Here is a 20,056-nt window from a genome sequence, read left to right on the forward strand (position 1 = left end):
TAGATTGATAGTCTTTTCGAACAATTTTCCAAGAATTTCTGTTCCACATCTCTATACTGGGGCTGCGAAATGGTGAGTTGACATCCGGGAAGGGGCGCCTAACATAGCTCTGGTCCTCACAAGTTCCAATACTCACGCTTCCACGGGTCTTCCGATGACAATTGACCGCCAGCTAAGGGTTGCGTACTTAGCTGGTAGTGCAGCCTGGGCACTGTTGTCCTTCTGACATCAGCTAGAGTGAGAGGGTGCGTCCTGTGGGGTCTGCCTAGGATGTGGTGGGGTTCGACAGTGGGCTCTGTTGAACTCCCATAAAAAGCTGCATGTGTCCCCAAGCAGGCCCTATCAAAGCGACCGTGTGCCGCTCAAAGCGCACTAGCCTAGTCCTGGTGTTGGGTGGGACTTTAAACAAATTTGACCCGACTGACCGAGCGTCTGTTCACCAAGGAGGTGCGGCCCCAACAGCGTCTGTTCTGGCATCCAGCGGCTGAGTATGAAATGCTATTCCCCGGAAGCTATACCTAAGATGGCAGCCCCATCCCGGTGGATAGGGAACCTTGGGCCAACAACCTATTGTTCCCGAAACATAAATTTGTTCGAGAATCCGAAAATTGAAAGAATACGGACTGATTTTACGGCGACGGCTCTTAGCGCGAAACAACGGACACGAATAGGAACATGGAACGTTTTAACCCTAGCCCAGCAGGGTAAATTGGCACAACTTGCCAATGAGGCACGCCGCATGAAGCTTGAGATCCTGGGACTGAGTGAAGTCCGTTGGCCAAACTTTGGAGAACACGCTCCCCGGCATCGCGGAGTTGGCTTCCTACTAAGCGCTCAGGCACACTCTGCGCTTATGAAGTGGGAACCTATAAGTGAAAGGATAATCGTTGCCAGATTTAGAACACGGGTCCGAAACCTTACTATAATCCAATGTTATGTGCCAACCGATGCTGCCGACCTGCAAGACAAAGAGAACTTCTACAGTCAACTCAATGCCGTCGTAGATAGAATTCCGAAGGGTGATATCAAGATCTGTTTGGGCGACTTCAATGCGAAGATCGGATCCGACAACTCGAACCATGAGCGCATTATGGGACGCCATGGTCTCGGAGAAATGAGCGAAAACGGAGAGCTGTTCGCAGAATTTTGTGGTAATAACGACATGGTGATCGGGGGATCGCTCTTCCCTCATCGACCGGTTCACAAGGTCACGTGGGTCTCCCGTGACGGCTTTACAGATAATCAAATCGACCACATCTGCATCTGCCGAAAATGGAAACGGAGCCTTCTTGATGTACGGAATAAACGTAGTGCCGATATCGCGTCTGATCATCACCTCCTCATCGGCGAAATACGCCTGCGCATTGCGCGGATTCGTCGGCAGGAGGAAAGAGTTGGACGACGATTCAACACACGCCGACTGGAAGATGCCACGGTGAAACGGTCCTTCGTTGAAGAATTGGAGACGCGTGCTGCAGATATTCCGGAAGGTGGCAGCGTGGAAGACCAATGGACCGCCATCAAGAATGCCTTCATCACCACCAGCGAGAATAATCTGGGCGAACTACGCACCCAGAGAAAACAATGGACCACCGATGAGACCTGGAGAAAGATAGAGGAGCGAAGAGAAGCCAAAGCCGCGATAGAGCGATCGAAAACCAGAGGAGCCAAAGTCTTAGCCCGTCAACGATACGCGGCTCTTGAGAAGGAAGTAAAACGCTCATGTCGACGGAACAAGCGAGCGTGGGCAGGCTCTCTGGCCGACGAAGGAGAGAGAGCCGCCGCAACTGGGGACATTCGCCTCCTCTACGATATCTCACGACGCTTAAGCGGGGCGAAGATGAATGCAACGATGCCTGTGAAAGACGCGAATGATCAGTTACTGACCAGCTGAAACGCTGGTTCGAGCACTTCGAACAACTTTTTCAAGTGCCAGCCAGGCCATCACCACCTCGGCATGATCTGCCTAGGATCCGACGTATAACACGCGTCAATACCGAAGCTCCATCACTGCTAGAGATTCAAACAGCCATCCAAAGCATGAAATCGAATAAAGCCCCAGGGGTCGACCGCATATCAGCCGAGATGCTCAAAGCTGACCCCATGACATCCGCTCAACTACTGCATCGTTTATTTCGTAATATCTGGGACACCGCAACTTTCCCGGTCGACTGGATGCTTGGTATCTTAGTGAAGGTGCCCAAAAAGGGTGACCTGACTGTATGCGATAACTGGCGAGGCATTATGTTGCTGTGTACCGTTCTCAAAGTTCTGTGCAAAATTATCCTAGCCCGGATTCAGGAGAAGATTGATGCGACTCTCCGGCGGCAGCAAGCCGGATTCCGTGCCGGAAGATCCTGTGTGGACCATATTGTCACGCTCCGCATCATTTTGGAGCAGGTCAACGAATTCCAAGAGTACCTTTACTTGGTATTCATTGACTACGAAAAAGCTTTCGACCGTCTCAATCACGAGAATATGTGGGGCGCCCTGAGACGCAAGGGAGTTCCTGAGAAAATCATCGGCCTCATCGAGGCACAGTACGAGGCCTTCTCGTGTAGAGTGCTGCACAATGGGGTCTTGTCCGACCCTATCCGGGTCGTAGCTGGTGTAAGGCAAGGATGTATTCTATCACCGTTACTGTTCCTCATCGTAATCGACGAGATTCTGGTAGATGCGATTGACCGTGAACCAAACCGCGGGCTGTTATGGCAGCCTATAACCATGGAGCACCTAAATGACTTCGAATTGGCGGATGATGTTGCACTCCTCACGCAACGGCGCTCTGATATGCAGAGTAAGCTCAACGACCTTGCCGAGCGCTCCTCTTCGGCAGGTTTAGTCATCAACGTCAACAAAACCAAATCGTTGGATGTAAACACGGTGACTCCTTCCAGTTTCACAGTAGCCGGGCAACCAGTGGAGAATGTTGAAAGCTTCCAATAACTTGGTAGCCAAATGGCGTCAGACGGCGGTACCAAGATCGACATAGGCGCACGGATCAAGAAAGCAAGGGCTGCCTTTGCGAGTTTGAGAAATATCTGGAAAAACAGGCAGATTAGTGAACGCACCAAAATACGAATTTTCACCTCTAACGTGAAATCTGTGATGTTATACGCCAGCGAAATATGGTGTGTATCAGTGGAGAACACTCAACGGCTGCAGGTGTTCATTAACAGATGCCTGCGGTATATAATTCGGGCCTGGTGGCCTCACAACTGGATCTCAAACAACGAGCTCCATCGTCGTTGTCACCAGAGGCCGATAGCAACAGAAATTCGGGATCGGAAGTGGGGCTGGGTCGGCCACACTCTACGTAGGGGCGAAACGAAATCTGTAAACAAGCATTAGACTGGAACCCAGCGGGACATCGCAGCAGAGGCAGACCCAGAGGCTCATGGCGGCGAAGCCTCAATAAAGAAATAAAAGAAGTCGACCGAAATCTAACCTGGAAACAGGTTAAAGCGATAGCCGGGCAACGCTCAGGATGGAGATCTTTCAAGTCGGCCCTTTGCACCACCGGAGGTGTACAGGACCCATAAGTAAGTAAGTAAATCTCTATACCGACTGTATTACATCTCTTCAAAACGTCATGGATCTCAGAGCATTTCAATAACGAATTTTCCAAACGACTTTGACTTATCCAATGATCCAACTTATAAATGATGTTAGATATGATACCTCAGTCAGTCAATTTAGCTTATATGAATTCAATAATCACTTGTACTAACCATTGCAGGGCTTTACGGTTGGCTTAAATATTCTAGAAGTCGTATTGTTTTATGTAATCATTCAAGTCCGTTATACGCCTCAACAAAAAAGTCCGCAGCTAAATTGCTCGACACAAACACCTCCTTAGTTATTGTGAATCTAGTAGATATCTTGATCTTAAATCAAGATCATTTTGAACTTGGGAACGTTTTGGGATACCTTAAACATCATTGAGAAAACTGGATTTAAATGATGCGCATGTGCCTATTGGACTGGATTGTGTATATGTGATGATGAAGACTTTGCATAAGGCTTGCTTGATTTGGTAGAGACCGTGGGCTGAATTCGAGAACGCTTTGGAGAATCTTGAACATCTCGTATTCCAGAAAACTGATCACTGTCTCAACGATCAAGATTACTAAACTTGATTGAGTGTTCAGATTTATTAAACAATGTGGTATAGGATCCAAATATTTCAGATTCATCTGCAAGCTGTCAGAAGCAAAATCTTCCCAAGGTTTTGGATATCTAGGTCTTCAGGGTATAGTCAAACTTGATCTCCAATATTTTTCCTGAGTAGCCGACATCCTGATGAACATTTTTGCTGAAGAAACTGGGGACCTAGCTCTCTTCGGTGATTTTTCACAGCCAATCTCAAACGCTGGGCATATATGACCCATCCGTCCCGAAAGGGTTAAGGAGGTCAAATATTTTCAAATTTATTGTTATGTTATCAACGGATGTCACCTTATCCTAAGGAAAGTCCATAAATTACGTCACGCTTTTAGTGGGAGGGAGAGGGTTTCTAAAAGTGTGACTACTCATATCAATTTATAAGAAATTTCATACAAAAAGCGGGACAATAAATGGAGAAGGGATTGGAAATGATTATTTTTTCGCAACATCATTTATGGATGTTCCCTTGATGCAATCCTTACTTGCCAGTCACCATTGATGATCAATATACAGTTACAATGTCTTTTCACTAACCCTTGCCTCCCACTAGTATGTTCACGTGGCTTATGGACAGTCCCTTAGCATTTAAAAATGTTAGAACCTGAAAATCTCACATTTTACCAGCAACAAATCATTTTTACCAAATTTAAAGTAAAAAAGTTTTAGTCTAAGAAAATTATTCCAATTTTGTCACTGTTCCGATTTTATCAACTGAAACTCACGGACCGTGTTGATGAAAACGGAACATACCTGTATGACCATAACTGTTAGATAAGGGATATGGCTTCGAATATAATTACAGTAATTATATTAATCAGATAACGTGAGAATGGGAACGTTCAAAATTACTTCTACTTGATATATTTCATGTATTTACTTTATTTTATGACGCCAGAACTTTATTGCATTTCCTGATTTTGCAAAAAAAAACTTGCAATTCCAAGCAAGGCCGGGTACATACAGCTAGTATCTCATAAATTATTATAAAATATTAAAACATCCAAATTTATAGGCATTGAAACTTCAAGTTTTATTCAGAATTTTTAGTTTATAAATTTTAATGTTCTAAAATCTACAATTTTTCAAAACTATAATGTCTTAAAACTTAAGGCTTGAGGCTTTTGAAAATTTCAAATCTCTAAAATTTCCAAATTACAAAATTTTAATTGCCATCAATAGTCTGCCAATAGTCACTGACGGTGGATCTACCGAACTCCCACGGAGAATTCTTTGCGGTAAAGGTTGTTCTTGAGCTTTTTACGGCGACTCGCCACAGTTCACTCGAAAAAATGACGAACATTCTTCCTCGAATTATTCCCCGTTACAGTTTTGCTCAACTTTCGGTCCTTGTGCAATTTTTGCTGTATGTTGTCATCACTTGCTTAATGGCTCTGTTAATCGTATTCCATAGGACTGACTGACACCATCCTTAGATTTTTTAGCATAAGAAATATTAGAAAGTCAGATAAAATACAAGTTCCATTGAAGAAATGAGTTCGGATCATCTGTTGAAATTGTACATTTACGTAAATATTTACTTATCTTTTTATTTATTAACTAAGATTGCAACTTTCAATGTCAAAAATACGATTCAAATGCTTTTGTATTCATATTTACTATCAGTTCCTCAACAAACAATGACGGTGCTCTATTTTATGTTACAAAATTTCAAAGACACTATCTTACCCTCTTTACATAATAACTACAGGTTGAAAAAAAAAAAAAAACTCAAACCAAAAGCTGCTCAACCGAAACGCAATCAACCTAACGTCGCCGTTCGTCAAGAATGAGAGTGAATACGGGTCGCCTGAGGTTGCGCATACCGGTTTGGGTCCGAACGCTATTTACTACAGCTACAGGTGGACCCCGTTCTTTCAACAACTCCGCCACACTGATTGAGTCGGTTGCTTTTCCTTTTAACTCACACCGGAGCTGCGCTGCACCGACTGCCGACTCTGGTCCGTTCCGTTGAATTCTTATGCTCAACTCGAACCCAAACATATAACCGATCGGCCCCGCACCACATGCCTCCGATTTGCTACCGCAATAGTAAACAAATGATCGATCAGATGTATGCTCGGGGAACGGTCCCAAAGCGAAATTGCGGGAATTCCTATCTTGCTCCTGACCTCATTTGTTTATTTTATGGACGGTTTTATGAACATCATTAGTATTAGATCCGTTGGTCCGCCGCGCGCCGCCTAGGCAGAGAAATAGTTCACATGTTAATTTTCCTTCAAGCCCCAGCTGGATTCGCCGATTTTCACTGAATGTGCTGAATCAACTATGGCTTGTTTTGATTTACGCTGATTGTGGGATATTTTTGGATGGAGTTTTACGACGCCGATGGCCGGTTGGCGCTTGGGAAAGCTTCCGATTGCACACATGGTTGGCGATGATTATGGTCATTAAATGGGATGAACATGTGTTTATACAAAGCAAGACGTCGCGTCGATTGTTTTTATGGTTATGGTTTGTTGACGCAATACAATGTAGCCCTTTTTCAGCAGCGCATGTGTATTCGAATTTTGGGCTTTGAATGCTTCTAGTACATGACAAAAATAAAACAAGTTTTTCAATTGCATTGTTCACGAATATAAGAACATCTAATAAATTTATTAATAAAAGATCCGGATGATCGAGCTATGAGCCAATCTCGTCTGTTAATGCCTTAGCACATACTCTTGAATTGGTTTTTATTGTTCGCTAGAATCGGTTGACAAAACCGACCTACAGACCGATTAAGGCACAACCAGTTTCTTTTGTGGATAATTCAAATTTAATCTTCGTATTGTGATGCCGATCACCGTTTCTCCTTGCGCTGACAAGGTTGTTGTTATTTGCTTACATGCAAACCCAGTCTGTCAGTGTTCAGCTTTAAGGCTCGACGCAACTGAACAGTTACGCAGTTCGTTACTTTTTTTTTCTTTGGTGGTGCCCAAACAGACCTATTAAATCGTAATATACCTCAAGCTCTAGGAGCACGTCATCACGTACGGTCCCACGAATCCGAATGGTTAGTAAGAGTGTGCGGGGGAGATGAGTTCCTCATCTGCACCGACCAACCCGGCACCATGAAGACTCGTGGGACGTGAATTGCGGATTTAAGCAAGGCAGACTGACAAAAAGCGCCGTCGATACTGGGCGACACGATTCGCCGGAAAGAGAAATTAGCTTATGTGTGCTTTTGCGTCGCTTCGTCGTCATTTGGAGTTGGTTTTTGCTTGTTGATCCCGTAGGCATCAGCTGAGATTTATAGAAAAGTTGTGGTGAGTGGGTAGATGATTGTATAATTACGGATCGTGTGTGTCATCTGGAAATATCATGATTGACCTACATAAAATCGTTGTGGTGTATTATGATGTGAGTCATTCATCGCATCTTTATTAGCTCTGTAGTACGACTGCTTTTTCACTAGACAGTATAACTATATTCTGATTTTATATTTAAAAGAACCAGATTAAATCACCTAGCGGTGATGGTGCCTCTCTCGCGCATTATAAAAAAGATCAATACGAAACTGTAGACATCTCGCTTAACTTTTCAAAAAGACCTAAGTAATATTTTTTTCATGAATTAATTTGAATAGCGCAATCAACAGAACAACATGAAAGCTATTGATTGCAGTATTGAAATTAAATCATAAAAAAATGTTACTTAGGTCCTTTTGAAAAGTTAAGCGAGACATCTATAATTTCTTCTTCTTCTTCTTTTCATTGGCATTTTCATCCCCACTAGGACATTGCCGCCTCGCAGCTTGGTGTTTATTCAGCACTTCCACAGTTATTCACTGCGAGGCTTTTTTTCTTTATTACCTAGACTTTCAGCCCGAGGCTGGCTCGTCTCGCACTGTGAGGCTAAATAACATGAGGCTAATACTATAATATTTTGATGTCCAGAGAAGTCGTGAAAAATTCCTAGACCGGACCAGGAATCGAACCCATCCACCTTCAGCATCGCATCTTACCGCATGTCTAAGGAAAACTCCGGATGGCAGATGCCTACGATTAAAGACACCATCCACCACCCCCTCCCCTTTTGTCAGCTGACTATGTAACTTCAGTTTATCATTGAATAAACACTGGACGAGATGGGTCTTAAAGCATATGGGACTGGGAGATACCAGGGGAAGCCTGTTCGCCTTCGGGGAAGTGAACTATGGCGCATCTCCACGAATTCTTGACTCGACTTATGAGACATTGAAGACGACCTTACTGTGGAGATCGATCGTATCTGTCAAAGGTACAATAAAGTGGTGGAATTGTACAAACTCGTCTTATGGCAAATAAATACATTCCACTAAAAGCTTAACATAATTTTCGTATATATATTAATGTTCAAACGTCACTGCATCCCGAGCAGACGAAAATAGCTCAATAATATCAAATGTTGATAAGATAGCAAAATGAGATATGGACCTGATTGATATAAGAGATAAAAGATCAGACGACAATATCAATATTTTGCACTGAAATATCACGAGGAGATCAAGTTATGCTATTTGTAATAAGTGATCAGATATCATGGTTTGTTATTCTGTTCAGGGCTTCTGCCCGGGATCCTTATTTAAAAAAGTAACAAATAGAGAAGGGCGTATCATCAAAGCCAGAATGATTTATCTAGTGATGATAGTGCCTTCCTCGTGTATTATATACGAATTATATATATTATATACGAGAAAGGCTTAAATAGCACTTTAGAGATTATTTCCATCAGTTCAATTTATTGTGCATTCATTCCAATACACCTTCACAATACCGTATATAAACTTTGGTACTTTTCTAAAACTGGCTTACAGTCATCACTAAGGATCCCGTAGCGACATTGGGGAACGTCATACTTCAGACACCGACTAACCATGTGTTCGACGGAGTTCAACACAACACAGATTTTTCAAATAGTCCAGGATAAACTACCACCGAAATTATCCGAAAATCGGGTGTGGCCGGTGCGAAGATGGGGAACGATTTGTTGATCTATGTGGCGGGGCATATTGTTCCAGGGTGCTGTTTTTTCTTCAACCTTCCTTAGCTGATATAGAGACCGAAGGCGATTCGAACGTAGCTGTTGAAGGTTTGCAGATAGAACGTTGATGAGCTTGCGGTGAGATCTATGCCAATATGGATTTTTTGGTTCCATGAATTTCCATCATTTACTTTCCCGAAACGACCTAGCCAAATATTACTCCTCGGAACTGTCATACTCATCGACCAGTGGATCACCTCATGAGAGAGTACGTGTTCCAGTTTCACGTCATGCCAAGTGTGACAAGATACGATTTACGTACGAGTAGTAGTTGCACAGCTCTGTTCCATTTGAGCTTGCCCATAGGATGCGTAAACCTAAAAGCACAAAACAAAATGTATGCAAAATAGACTATAAACGAGGCAGGAAAAGAAGGCCAGGCCACGCCGCCGCCGCATGAAATTCCTGGAAGAACTGTTGGAGAAATTTCTGGTGGAACTTCCGAAGGAATTCCTGGAACAGCTTCTGAATGAATTCATAAATACCTTTATGAGGAATTGCTGGAGGAATTTGGATGAAATTTTTAAGGAATTTCGGGAAGAATTCTTAAAGAAACTTTCCGAGAAATTCCTGGAAAAGCTTCCCCCCGATGAATTCCTGAAGAATATTCCAAACTAATTTCTAGACCTTCAGAGAAAATTCCTGGACGAACTTTCAAAGAAATTCCTGGAGGAATTTGCGGAAGAATTTTTGGAAGAACTTTCGGAGGAATTCCTAGAGGAACTGCCTTAAGAATTGGTGGCGGAATTTAGGTGGATTTTTTTTTACAAATTTTTGGAATTTTTTCAGGAGTAGAAGAATTCCTAGTGAAAATTCCAAACTAATTTCTGGAATGAACTTCCGGAGGAATTCCTGGAGAACTTTCGGAAGGAACTCATTGAGGACCTACCGAAGGAACTCCTGAAGGACTTTCTGCAGGAACTACCGGAGGAATACCTGGAAGATCTATCAGAGGGATTTCTGGTAGAATCACCGAAGGAATTCCAGGAGGAACTACCGAAGGATTTCCTGGAGAGACTACCAAAAAAATTCCTAGAAGAGCTAACGAAGGAATTTCTAGTAGAACTTCCGGAGGAATTCCCGGTGGAATCTCTGTAGGCCCTTCCGAAAAAATTTCTGGAGAAACTCTCGGAGGAGTTCATAGAGAAACTTCCGAAGAAATTCTTGGAGAAACTTCCGGAGGAATTCTTGGAGGACTTTCCGCAAACATTTCTGAAGAAACTTGCCAGAGGTATTTTCAGAGGAATTTCTTGATGAACTTCCTAACGAACTTGTGGAGGAACTTCCTGAGAAATTCTTTGAGGAACTTCTGAAGAAATTCCGGAGAAATTTTAGCGCTTGAAACTAGTTCATGCCGACCCACCCCGCTGCCGCCGCCGATCACCAATGGCGTGACGTCGCCACGGCTCTGGCTGAAAATAATCTATCATGCCGCCGCCGGTAAAATATCAATCGGCCAATTCTTGGTCTTTGTAACAGTGAGCATTGAAAGAAGTTGTCTGTTTAATGTTATTCGTTAAAATTAGTATTGTTAAAAGTGAAATAGAATGGATATGTGTGAATTAAAAGCAATCCTGTTCAACACCACAAACCATGCAATTAATGACAATGTCAAACAAACTAAAATAAATAGAAAAAGGATCACGCCAAAGGGACCTTTTTCTTTTATACCTTTTTACCAATTTCTTGACAGTGCAGTACGACGGAGGTGATTTCGGAAAAGATTGTGCGAGTGAATGATGTTCCGGCTTTGATAACGTAGCGTCATGACTTGGCGAAGTATTGCCGCCATCTTACAAGCTCAGCGTACCAGAGCAAACACTAGCCCTGTTCGCGAATAAGTTTCCTGACTGTGTAGACCCAGACGTCACAAAATAAATTGTTAAAATTGTAAACCAGTGGCATCTTCCGGATATACAATAGAAAGAGCAGCCCTGAACTCTAAGGTCTTTCACCATTCTCGTTTGCGTCGGTATCCTGGGCCTACAAACGAATCGTCAAGCCTTGTCCTTCTTGGATCACTGCGTAGATGCACACCTTTGTGTTATAGATTTGCCTGTCCTAACGCATAGACACCTCTTGGTGACAGCTCTGTTTGCATTACGCTCCTGCGAAGAAGCGAATCTTCCTCAGCTTGGATATTGGGGTGATTGAAATAGCGAAACGACCTGGTAGAATACAATCCCTTGAGTTAGACAGTTGGTGCCTTCATACGTTGCCGCGTACGCATTTGTTGGCAGTCATGCAAAATGTAAATGCGGCCGGATGAGTCTCTGACGACGGTCAATAATATGTCTTTGGCATAAATTAAGACATTGGGCGGCAAGAAACGGAAGATCCCATATATAAAGTGACCGTCAGGACCGATCCATGAGGTACATCTGTTTCCTCTTGGTAGATTATTGAAGCTTGCTTTCCGATGATGACCATAAAGGGAAGACTCCTATTGAATGTTGTGCCCTTGAAATGGCGAGTACATTTAGTTTTGGATTCCGTGAGGATTATCCTTAAAGAATTTAACGGTTGATGAAGCTTTGAAACCTCACTAGATAGGTATTTTTATATGCTTTTCTGCTAGATCTTTTTTCAGAAATTCTATTAGAATTTATCCACAACATATTTCTGTAATATTTTTGCGGTTTTTTATTATTAAATTGTTAAATGATGTAAATTGTGTGAGTATTTAGAAATATCGACCTGGAATTGAAACTGATTATCTAACTTCTCATGGTATCCATTGCGGCAGCTATATTCAGCATGAGTTTATTTTCATTTGCTGCAATTCAACGAGCCGTTTGTTGATTGACCCGTTTTCCTCGTTTTTGCCTTCACACCTCTAATGCGGATGGAAGCATGTGTTGAATTAGTTTACAGAGTCTCTGTGTCTGCACCGCACTAACATAATATCGCATTTCCGCTTTTTTCCTACTTTGCTCTTCGCAGATCTGTCCCGGGCGCAGCGAACTCTGTCCAAGAGTCTGAACGAATTCAACTTCGAGTGCATCGGCTCGACGCAAACAGACGATGAGCAGGTGATAGCAGATAGCCTCAAACAGTTTAGCAAGCTCATATCGGCAATTGAAGAAGAACGCGATAATATGGTGAGTATCTACGCGTGGCGTTCCTCTACTATCAACACTAAACACCCCCTCTCTTCTACATCATCAACTCGTTCCGGGCTTCACAATTTGTTGCTGTCGGCTTCGACGGCCGGCCGTTCGAAAGTCAGCCAATAAGGTGCAGCAGTGTAAACATTTGCCGAGCTGTGAACGAGTTGCATCATCATCCGCGCACTTGAAATGTTTCGTTTTTCATCTCCTTCCTGTTTCTCGTTTTGTTTGCTATTTCCACACACATACGCGCGGCTTAGCTGGACCGAGCCCACGACCAGATCGTTGGGCCCCTGGAGGAGTTTCGCAAGCTGCATATAGGGGGCGTGAAGGAGAACAAGAAAAAGTATGACAAGAAGACGGCCAAGTTTTGCCAGGCGCAAGAAAGGTTCCTAAACATGTCCTCCAAGAAGCCTGGAACTGCAGTAGTAGAGGTAAGTAAATCAATTTCAAAATTTTCTTTTTTTGGTCCAGTTCAGACAAAAGTACAATCTTTTAAATACTTTTGGATCACAGCTGTGTTTTTGAATTAGCTTAAATAATATTTTTATCGCGTTCGAAGTTTTGTGTGATAAATGTGTATTTTGCATTGCTGGTACACTTACAAATGGTATAAGTCATTGAATCGATAGGCTCCGCTCGACGCAAGAACCATAGAAGGTATTTGAAAATAATGAAGTGATTGTGTCATGTTGTACCTCACCTTTTTCTCCGCCACGGGAGTACTCTTAGAGCAATGAACTGACAAGTCCCAACAAACTGGAAACTCTAGATGCAATAAAGTTATTATCATTTTTACACGTCCTGCAATTTAACCGAATTTGTTTATAACCAAGTGAAAAGCGATGAAACTCTATCCCTAAATAATCAGATTTGGTCTAACGACCCTTTGTTTGCCACCCCTAGACATGCCCAATCCAATTAACCGCGTATTCACCCTACCGTCGTCGGTCGCACCCTTCTTCCTTCTTCCGGCGGGACGTGCGATTTGTGAGCACGGTCGTTATAGGAAGCCGATTTCACTGCCTCGCGCGCGTGTCACGCATTTTACCAGCTCCCATTGATGTCGTCATCAACTTCTGTGCAGTCTCAATAGGTCTACCCACACACAGTATTGACAGCTTCAATACTGCCGTCTCGATGACTTTGAATGATAAATTCGGTGCTCGCACACATTGACTGACTGACTGAACTGGTTCATCGTTGACAATGCTGGGAATAATTAGAGGGTGATTTCTATTTGGGTTGTAGAAAAATCGCATGCGCGATTTTTACTCTACCATTTTGAACTTCCACCATCTGGATTCATTCATGCCAGGATACGTAGGCGAGAACTGGCTGCTTCGTGTATTTGCCGCTCAACCTGTGCTAGCGTTTCTGGCGAATGAATCTTGTTTCAACATTGAATCGCTTTCTGTTTGCGGGGCTTTTTCTACAGTACCTTGTCGATTTTCGTACCGAACGGGTCGTGCTACTGGAATGTACTTTACGATTTCTGTGGTTGAATGACATTTTCAGTGCTGTTACAACAGGCGCGGATTTCGCGATTTTCACGTTTTTCGTGAATTTCGCGGATTTGTCGCGGATTATCTTTTCCAGAAGCGATACTTGCGGTTCCGTTAAATGCTATCGCGAAAACTGCGGATTTACATTTAGGCACTTACTTGGAGAATTCCTTTAACAATTCTTTTTTTTTACAACATTTTCGAACGATTTAATAAAATAATTGAAGGAGGAATTCCTGTATGGATTTGCGATAAGCCTGACTTTTTTACTTTTTTGAATTCCTCCAAGAATTCCTTTGGACATTCCCCAAAAATCCCTTTACGGATTCTATTGAGAATTCCTTCACGAGATCCTTTGGAAATCCCTTTGTTTACTAAAATATATCTACAGTATTAATTGCTTCGGGTGGCAGCCAATCAAGGCAAGGATGAGTAAGCTGAGGATTAAATGCCGTTTCTTCAACTATAGCATCATCAACGTGCACTGCCCACACGGAGGGAGACCCGACAACGAGAAAGAAGCGTTCTACGCACAGCTGGAGCAGACAAACGATGGATGCCCACTGCGGGACGTCAAAATCGTCATCGGTGACATGAACGTACAGGTAGGAAGGGAGGAAATGTATAGACCGGTCATCGGATCGGATAGTCTGCACACCGTATCGAATGACAACGGCCAACGATGCATAAACTTCGCAGCCTCCCGCGGAATTGTAGTCCGAAGCACCTTCTTTCCCCGCAAAAATATCCACAAGGCCACATGGAAATCACCTAACCAAGAAACGGAAAACCAAATCGACCACGTTCTAATCGACGGTAAATTCTTCTCTGACATAACGAACGTCCGCACTTACCGCAGTACGAATATTGAATCCGACCACTACCTCGTTGCAGTATGCCTGCGCTCAAAACTCTCAACGGTGTACAACACGCGTCGGAGTCGGACGCCGCGGCTTAACATTGGGCGGCTTCAAGACGGTAGACTAGCTCAAGAATACGCGCAGCAGCTGGAAGTGGTACTCCCAACGGAAGAGCAGCTAGGCGCAGCGTCTCTTGAAGATGGCTGGAGAGATATTCGATCCGCCATTGGTAGCACCGCAACCGCTGCACTTGGTACGGTGCCCCCGGATCAGAGAAACGACTGGTATGACGGCGAATGTGAGCAGTAGAGTGATTCAAATTTTGACTTTTTTACCCCCTGATGCTTAAACTATTGCTTTTGCCATTTTAATGATCCTCTTAAATTTTTAGCAATTTTGGTTGTAATTTGACTGTGCACACGTCATTGAAAGTTTGTATGGAAATTACTGTGAAAACTGACCCTTATGTGAAAGACCGTTCCGTGAGGTGGCCCATGAACTATTTAAATATAATCAACACATTGACTACACAAAATACTTCTCAAGCTGAACGGCAGTTGTTGTTGCGAAGCGATTTCTCGTTTGGAAGCAAAGTTATGAAGAAAACAAAAAGGCTCATTATTGATATTGATGTTATTTTCTTACGTGTTAAATCGAATTTCCCACGATTCAGTATTTCCTTAATAACTTTTCTTGAGAGCATCAAATCGTTTCGCAACAAAGACGGCCTGTTTCCTTGTCAAATTTCTTATGTTGCCGATGTAATTATATGTTTTTAGAGCTTAAAAGGAAGCGTTGGGGAACGGTTTTCCATGAAACTTACTGTTTTTATAGTAATTTTCATACAAACTTGAAACCGGGCGTGCTCACTAAACTTACATCCAAATTAGCTAAAAATGCAGGAGGATTAATAAAAATGCAGATGCAATCGTTTAAGCATCGGGGGGCAAAAAAATCAAAATTTGAATCAATCTAGTGAGCAGTTAGTAGAAGAGAAGAATGCAGCATGGGCGAGATTGCTACAACATTGCAACGAGGGCAAACGAGGCACGATATAAACAGGCGCGGAACAGACAAAACTCGATTTTCCGGAGAAAAAAGCGTCAGCAGGAAGATCGAGACTGTGAAGAGACGGAGCAACTGTACCGCGCTAATAACACACGAAAGTTCTATGAGAAGTTGAACTGTTCACGTAAGGGCCACGTGCCACAGCCTGATATGCGTAAGGACATAAACGGGAACCTTCTTACGAACGAGCGTGAGGTGAACCAGCTATGGCAGCTAATGCACGAACACGGATTTCCGGATAAACTGACACGGTTGATCAAAGCGACGATGGATCGGGTGATGTGCGTAGTTCGAGTTTCAGGGGCATTCTCGAGTCCCTTCGAAACCCGCAGAGGGTTACGGCAAGGTGATGGTCTTTCGTGTCTGTTATTCAACATCGCTTTGGAAGAGGTAATACGAAGAGCAGGGATTAACACGAGTGGTACAATTTTCAATAAGTCCGTCCAGCTATTTGGCTTCGCCGACGACATAGATATTATGGCACGTAACTTTGAGAAGATGGAGGAAGCCTACATCAGACTGAAGAGGGAAGCCAAGCGGATCGGATCATCAACACGTCGAAGACGAAGTACATGATAGGAAGAGGTTCAAGAGAAGACAATGTGAGCCACCCACCGCGAGTTTGCATCGGTGGTGACGAAATCGAGGTGGTAGAAGAATTTGTGTACTTGGGCTCACTGGTGACTGCCGAAAATGATACCAGCAGAGAAATTCGGAGACGCATAGTGGCTGGAAATCGTACGTACTTTGGACTCCGCAAGACGCTCCGATCGAATAGAGTTCGCCGCCGTACCAAACTGACAATCTACAAAACGCTACAAAACGCTACGGACACGAGACCTGGACGATGCTCGTGGAGGACCAACGCGCACTGGGAGTTTTCGAAAGGAGAGTGCTGCGTACTATCTATGGTGGGGTGCAGATGGTGGACGGTACGTGGAGGAGGCGAATGAACCACGAGTTGCATGAGCTGCTGGGAGAACCATCCATCGTTCACACCGCGAAAATCGGACGACTGCGGTGGGCCGGGCACGTAGCCAGAATGTCGGACAATAACCCGGTGAGAATGGTTCTCGACAACGATCCGACGGGCACAAGAAGGCGAGGTGCGCAGCGGGCAAGGTGGATCGATCAGGTGGAAGATGACTTGCGGACCCTCCGTAGACTGCGTGGTTGGCGACGTGTAGCCATGGACCGAGCCGAATGGAGAAGACTCTTATATACCGCACAGGCCACTTCGGCCTTAGTCTGAATAAATAAATAATAATGCTTCGGAAATTGCTTTGCATATTCATTCAGGGACTACTTCAAAAATTTCTTTGGAAATTTCATCGAACATTGCTTAAGGAACTCCTTCGAAAATTTCTTTAGCGATATATGCGAAAATTTCTTTGGGATATCCTTTAGGATTTTTTTTTTGAAATTCCTTTGAATTTTTTTTCAGATATTCCTTTGGAAATTATTTCAAGAAATCTTAAAGAAAGTTGCAAATTTCTTCAGTATGAAAATACCTCCAGGCATTTCATCAAAAAAATCCTTTACAAACTTCATAGAAATTTCTTTTTCTGAATCCAATAAAAAAGTCAGTCGGAAATTCCTTCTGGAACTTCTTCGGGAATTAGAAATTCCTTTGCAAATTATTGTAGGAATTTCTGTGCAAGTTTCTAAAAAAATATCTTTGGAAATTCTTTGGAAACTTCCATTGGAAATGCTTTCATGAGTTCTTTCCGTAATGCCTTAAGAAACTTCTACGGAAATTACTCCAGCAATTCCTTCGTAAAGTACTTTTTATCAGAAAAGATTTTTTTCTCAAAAATCATAAAATTTTGAAAGAACTTCTGCCACAATTTTAGAAAGAATTCCTTGGGAAATTGTGTTTGGTTTAAAGAACGGAACTCTTGAAGTAATTCCTGGAGAGCTTTTCAAAAAAATCCAGAAAATTTTTCGAAGGATTTTCCTAAGAAATCTAAGAAGAAATATCCGATGGTTTGTGAGCATCCTACCGCAGTCCTCCGATTTTCTCGGTGTTAACGATGTATGATTCTCCCAACAGTTGCTGCAACTCGTAGTGCATTCGCTTCCTCCACGTACCGTCCGCTATCTGCACCCCATCATAGATGGTTCGCAACACTTTCCTTCCAAAAACTCCAAGTGCCAGAGTGTGAATCCAGTCGGGAAAAGCGGGAAAAAACCGGGAAAATGCGGAAAGTCACGAAACCAATTGGGAAAATGAACTATCGATCAAATCATAAACATTCATTACTAAAGTTATGAACTATTTTTTTCTTGTAATGTCTTGAATAACTATCATTTGAAAATAATATGTCTGGTAATAGTGTGAGTCACCCAACAAAATTCACCAATTCTGCCGTAATCTGACAAAGTGACGTATGCGCCACATTACAACATGCATGTTTCTGTTAAAGAGCTCAATGAGTACTTCTCGTACTTTCAGTGCATCGATGTAAAAACAACTTTATCCTTGTTGCAAAATATGCACCGTCTAAATATCGCACACTGCCTGTGCTACGCGGGTGAACTCAGTTTTCCCACCCTCTTCCGCAACCACTCAGCCCACCACACCGCTGCAAACCGGTGAACAACATCGCTACATCCGCTTTGGTTGACGACCACCACACCACAACACACTGCTTGCTGGAGGCATTGGTGCTAGGATGTGTGGAAGGATCATCATAAATATTCTCGGTTTTTCACTTTCAACACATATCCTGAGTTTTTCCTCGCGTGTGACGATTTTTCACCCGATCGAAAAAGAAGTAATTTTGCACTTGGTTCCCGAGTTGGATGTCGGTCGTGTTCGCACCTGGATTCGTGAGTGCTGTGCAGAATTTCCCTCGAATTTAATCAACAGGGCAAAAGTGAGCAAGTGGAACGAGTGTACGGTCGTTGGTCGATGCTAAGAAGAAAATTCACCTGCAAATCAATCGCTTGGAAGTGTTCAATGGTGGAAAATTGTGAGGCTGATGTGCCAAGCGAACGATTACAGCATCGGGTGGAATATCGCTGCCAGGAGTAAATGTTTTATGAAGATGATCAAACTTTGAATAAAAACGGTGAACAATGTTTGGAAATCCTGCATTCGCCTGCATCAAATAGGAAGGAAGTCAATATTATTCTGGGTGCTAGAAAACGGTGTAAGAAAATTTTTCGATTATCAAATATCTGTTATATAGTGTTGTTCGAAGCAAGTGAAACTCATCATTTCCCCTTCATTTGCAAAATGGTTCATAAAAATCTTCATAATATCCATCTTCCATTGATAAATGCTAAAGTTGAAGCCTAAATGGACTTTGTGTGCGTGTGTGGGACAAGGAATTTTCTCTGCCCAAAATGAGTGTGCGTAAATATTTCCATCATCGATCAATGGAGTTCGTTCGTAGCGTCGGTCAAGTGAAGTCGAAATCATGGCAAACACGCGTCCGCGTTCTGCTATGGATATGCGACGGTATCAGTCAAAGAAAGCGTGAAAATGGCATGCCGCAAATTAGGCAGTCACTGGATCCAATTTGGTGCGGTCGGTTATATAACCCTATTATACGGTTGGTAAAATTAGCCACCCTGCCTAAAAGCGAACTCGGTGGTTCTTGTCACTGCTCCCCAATGGCCGCAAGGATGGTTGGCGTGACTTCCACTGATGACATCATACCTGGCGTGAACCTGACTGACGAACTTGGGGAGTATTAATGGTTCGAATGATTTGCATCGGTATGGGTGTGTATCCTGGCATCTGTTTGTATGCGGATGCCATTGGAACACGGCGAAGAAGCTGTTGCGAAAATGAAGAATCTCAAGCCGTACAGCTGTTCTTCGTTAGGCAAGCCAGAATGATGGAAATCTTGTTTTGAGATATAAGTTATTATCATTTGGCGTTGTCTGCAATCATTAGATACCGCATGAGGTTCCTCAAGTGGATGTCTATTATGGACTGAAAAATCGATACTTTTCTGATGTTTGGTTGACTTTGGGTTATACTCTTAACATTATTTACTATGGTTTAAGATATCTTAACCCATTTTTGGCAAAGTATCATTATATGAAATAAGCTACAATACCACCGATAAAGGGGTTTAAGTTGAAATTAATAATGTTTACACACGTTAAATCTCAATTCTAAGCAGTACTTGAGCAGTTATTCCTTTATTGGTCTTTAGAGTCTTGAACATGGAGAACTTCAACGGCATAACATGTCATAGATTTAATTCGAAAAATGTATTATTTATATAAAAAGCTACATGTATCCGCAAACAGGTCCCACCGAAGTGACCTTGTACTGCTCAAAGCGCATTGGCCCAAGTCTTGG

General features: G+C 43.0%; 1 protein-coding gene across 8 annotated transcripts in view; it reads left to right on the forward strand.

The window, feature by feature from the left end:
- LOC134228091 (rho GTPase-activating protein Graf) overlaps positions 1–20,056 on the forward strand; it is a 215,222-nt gene that overhangs the window by 123,579 nt on the left and 71,587 nt on the right. For 7 of the 8 annotated variants that reach the window (XR_009983833.1, XM_062709866.1, XM_062709865.1 and 4 more), the window contains exons 3-4: positions 12,136–12,293; positions 12,563–12,736. Coding sequence is in view for 6 of the 8 variants with exons in the window: in XM_062709866.1 (XP_062565850.1) it covers positions 12,136–12,293; positions 12,563–12,736 (332 nt within the window). In the remaining 2 variants the exon portion in view is untranslated. Of the gene's footprint in view, positions 1–12,135; positions 12,294–12,562; positions 12,737–18,483; positions 18,891–20,056 lie in introns of those variants that run through there. The other variant, XM_062709871.1, reaches the window with a different exon arrangement.

Source organism: Armigeres subalbatus, chromosome 3, assembly GCF_024139115.2.
Source record: "Armigeres subalbatus isolate Guangzhou_Male chromosome 3, GZ_Asu_2, whole genome shotgun sequence".
Lineage (NCBI taxonomy): Eukaryota > Metazoa > Arthropoda > Insecta > Diptera > Culicidae > Armigeres > Armigeres subalbatus.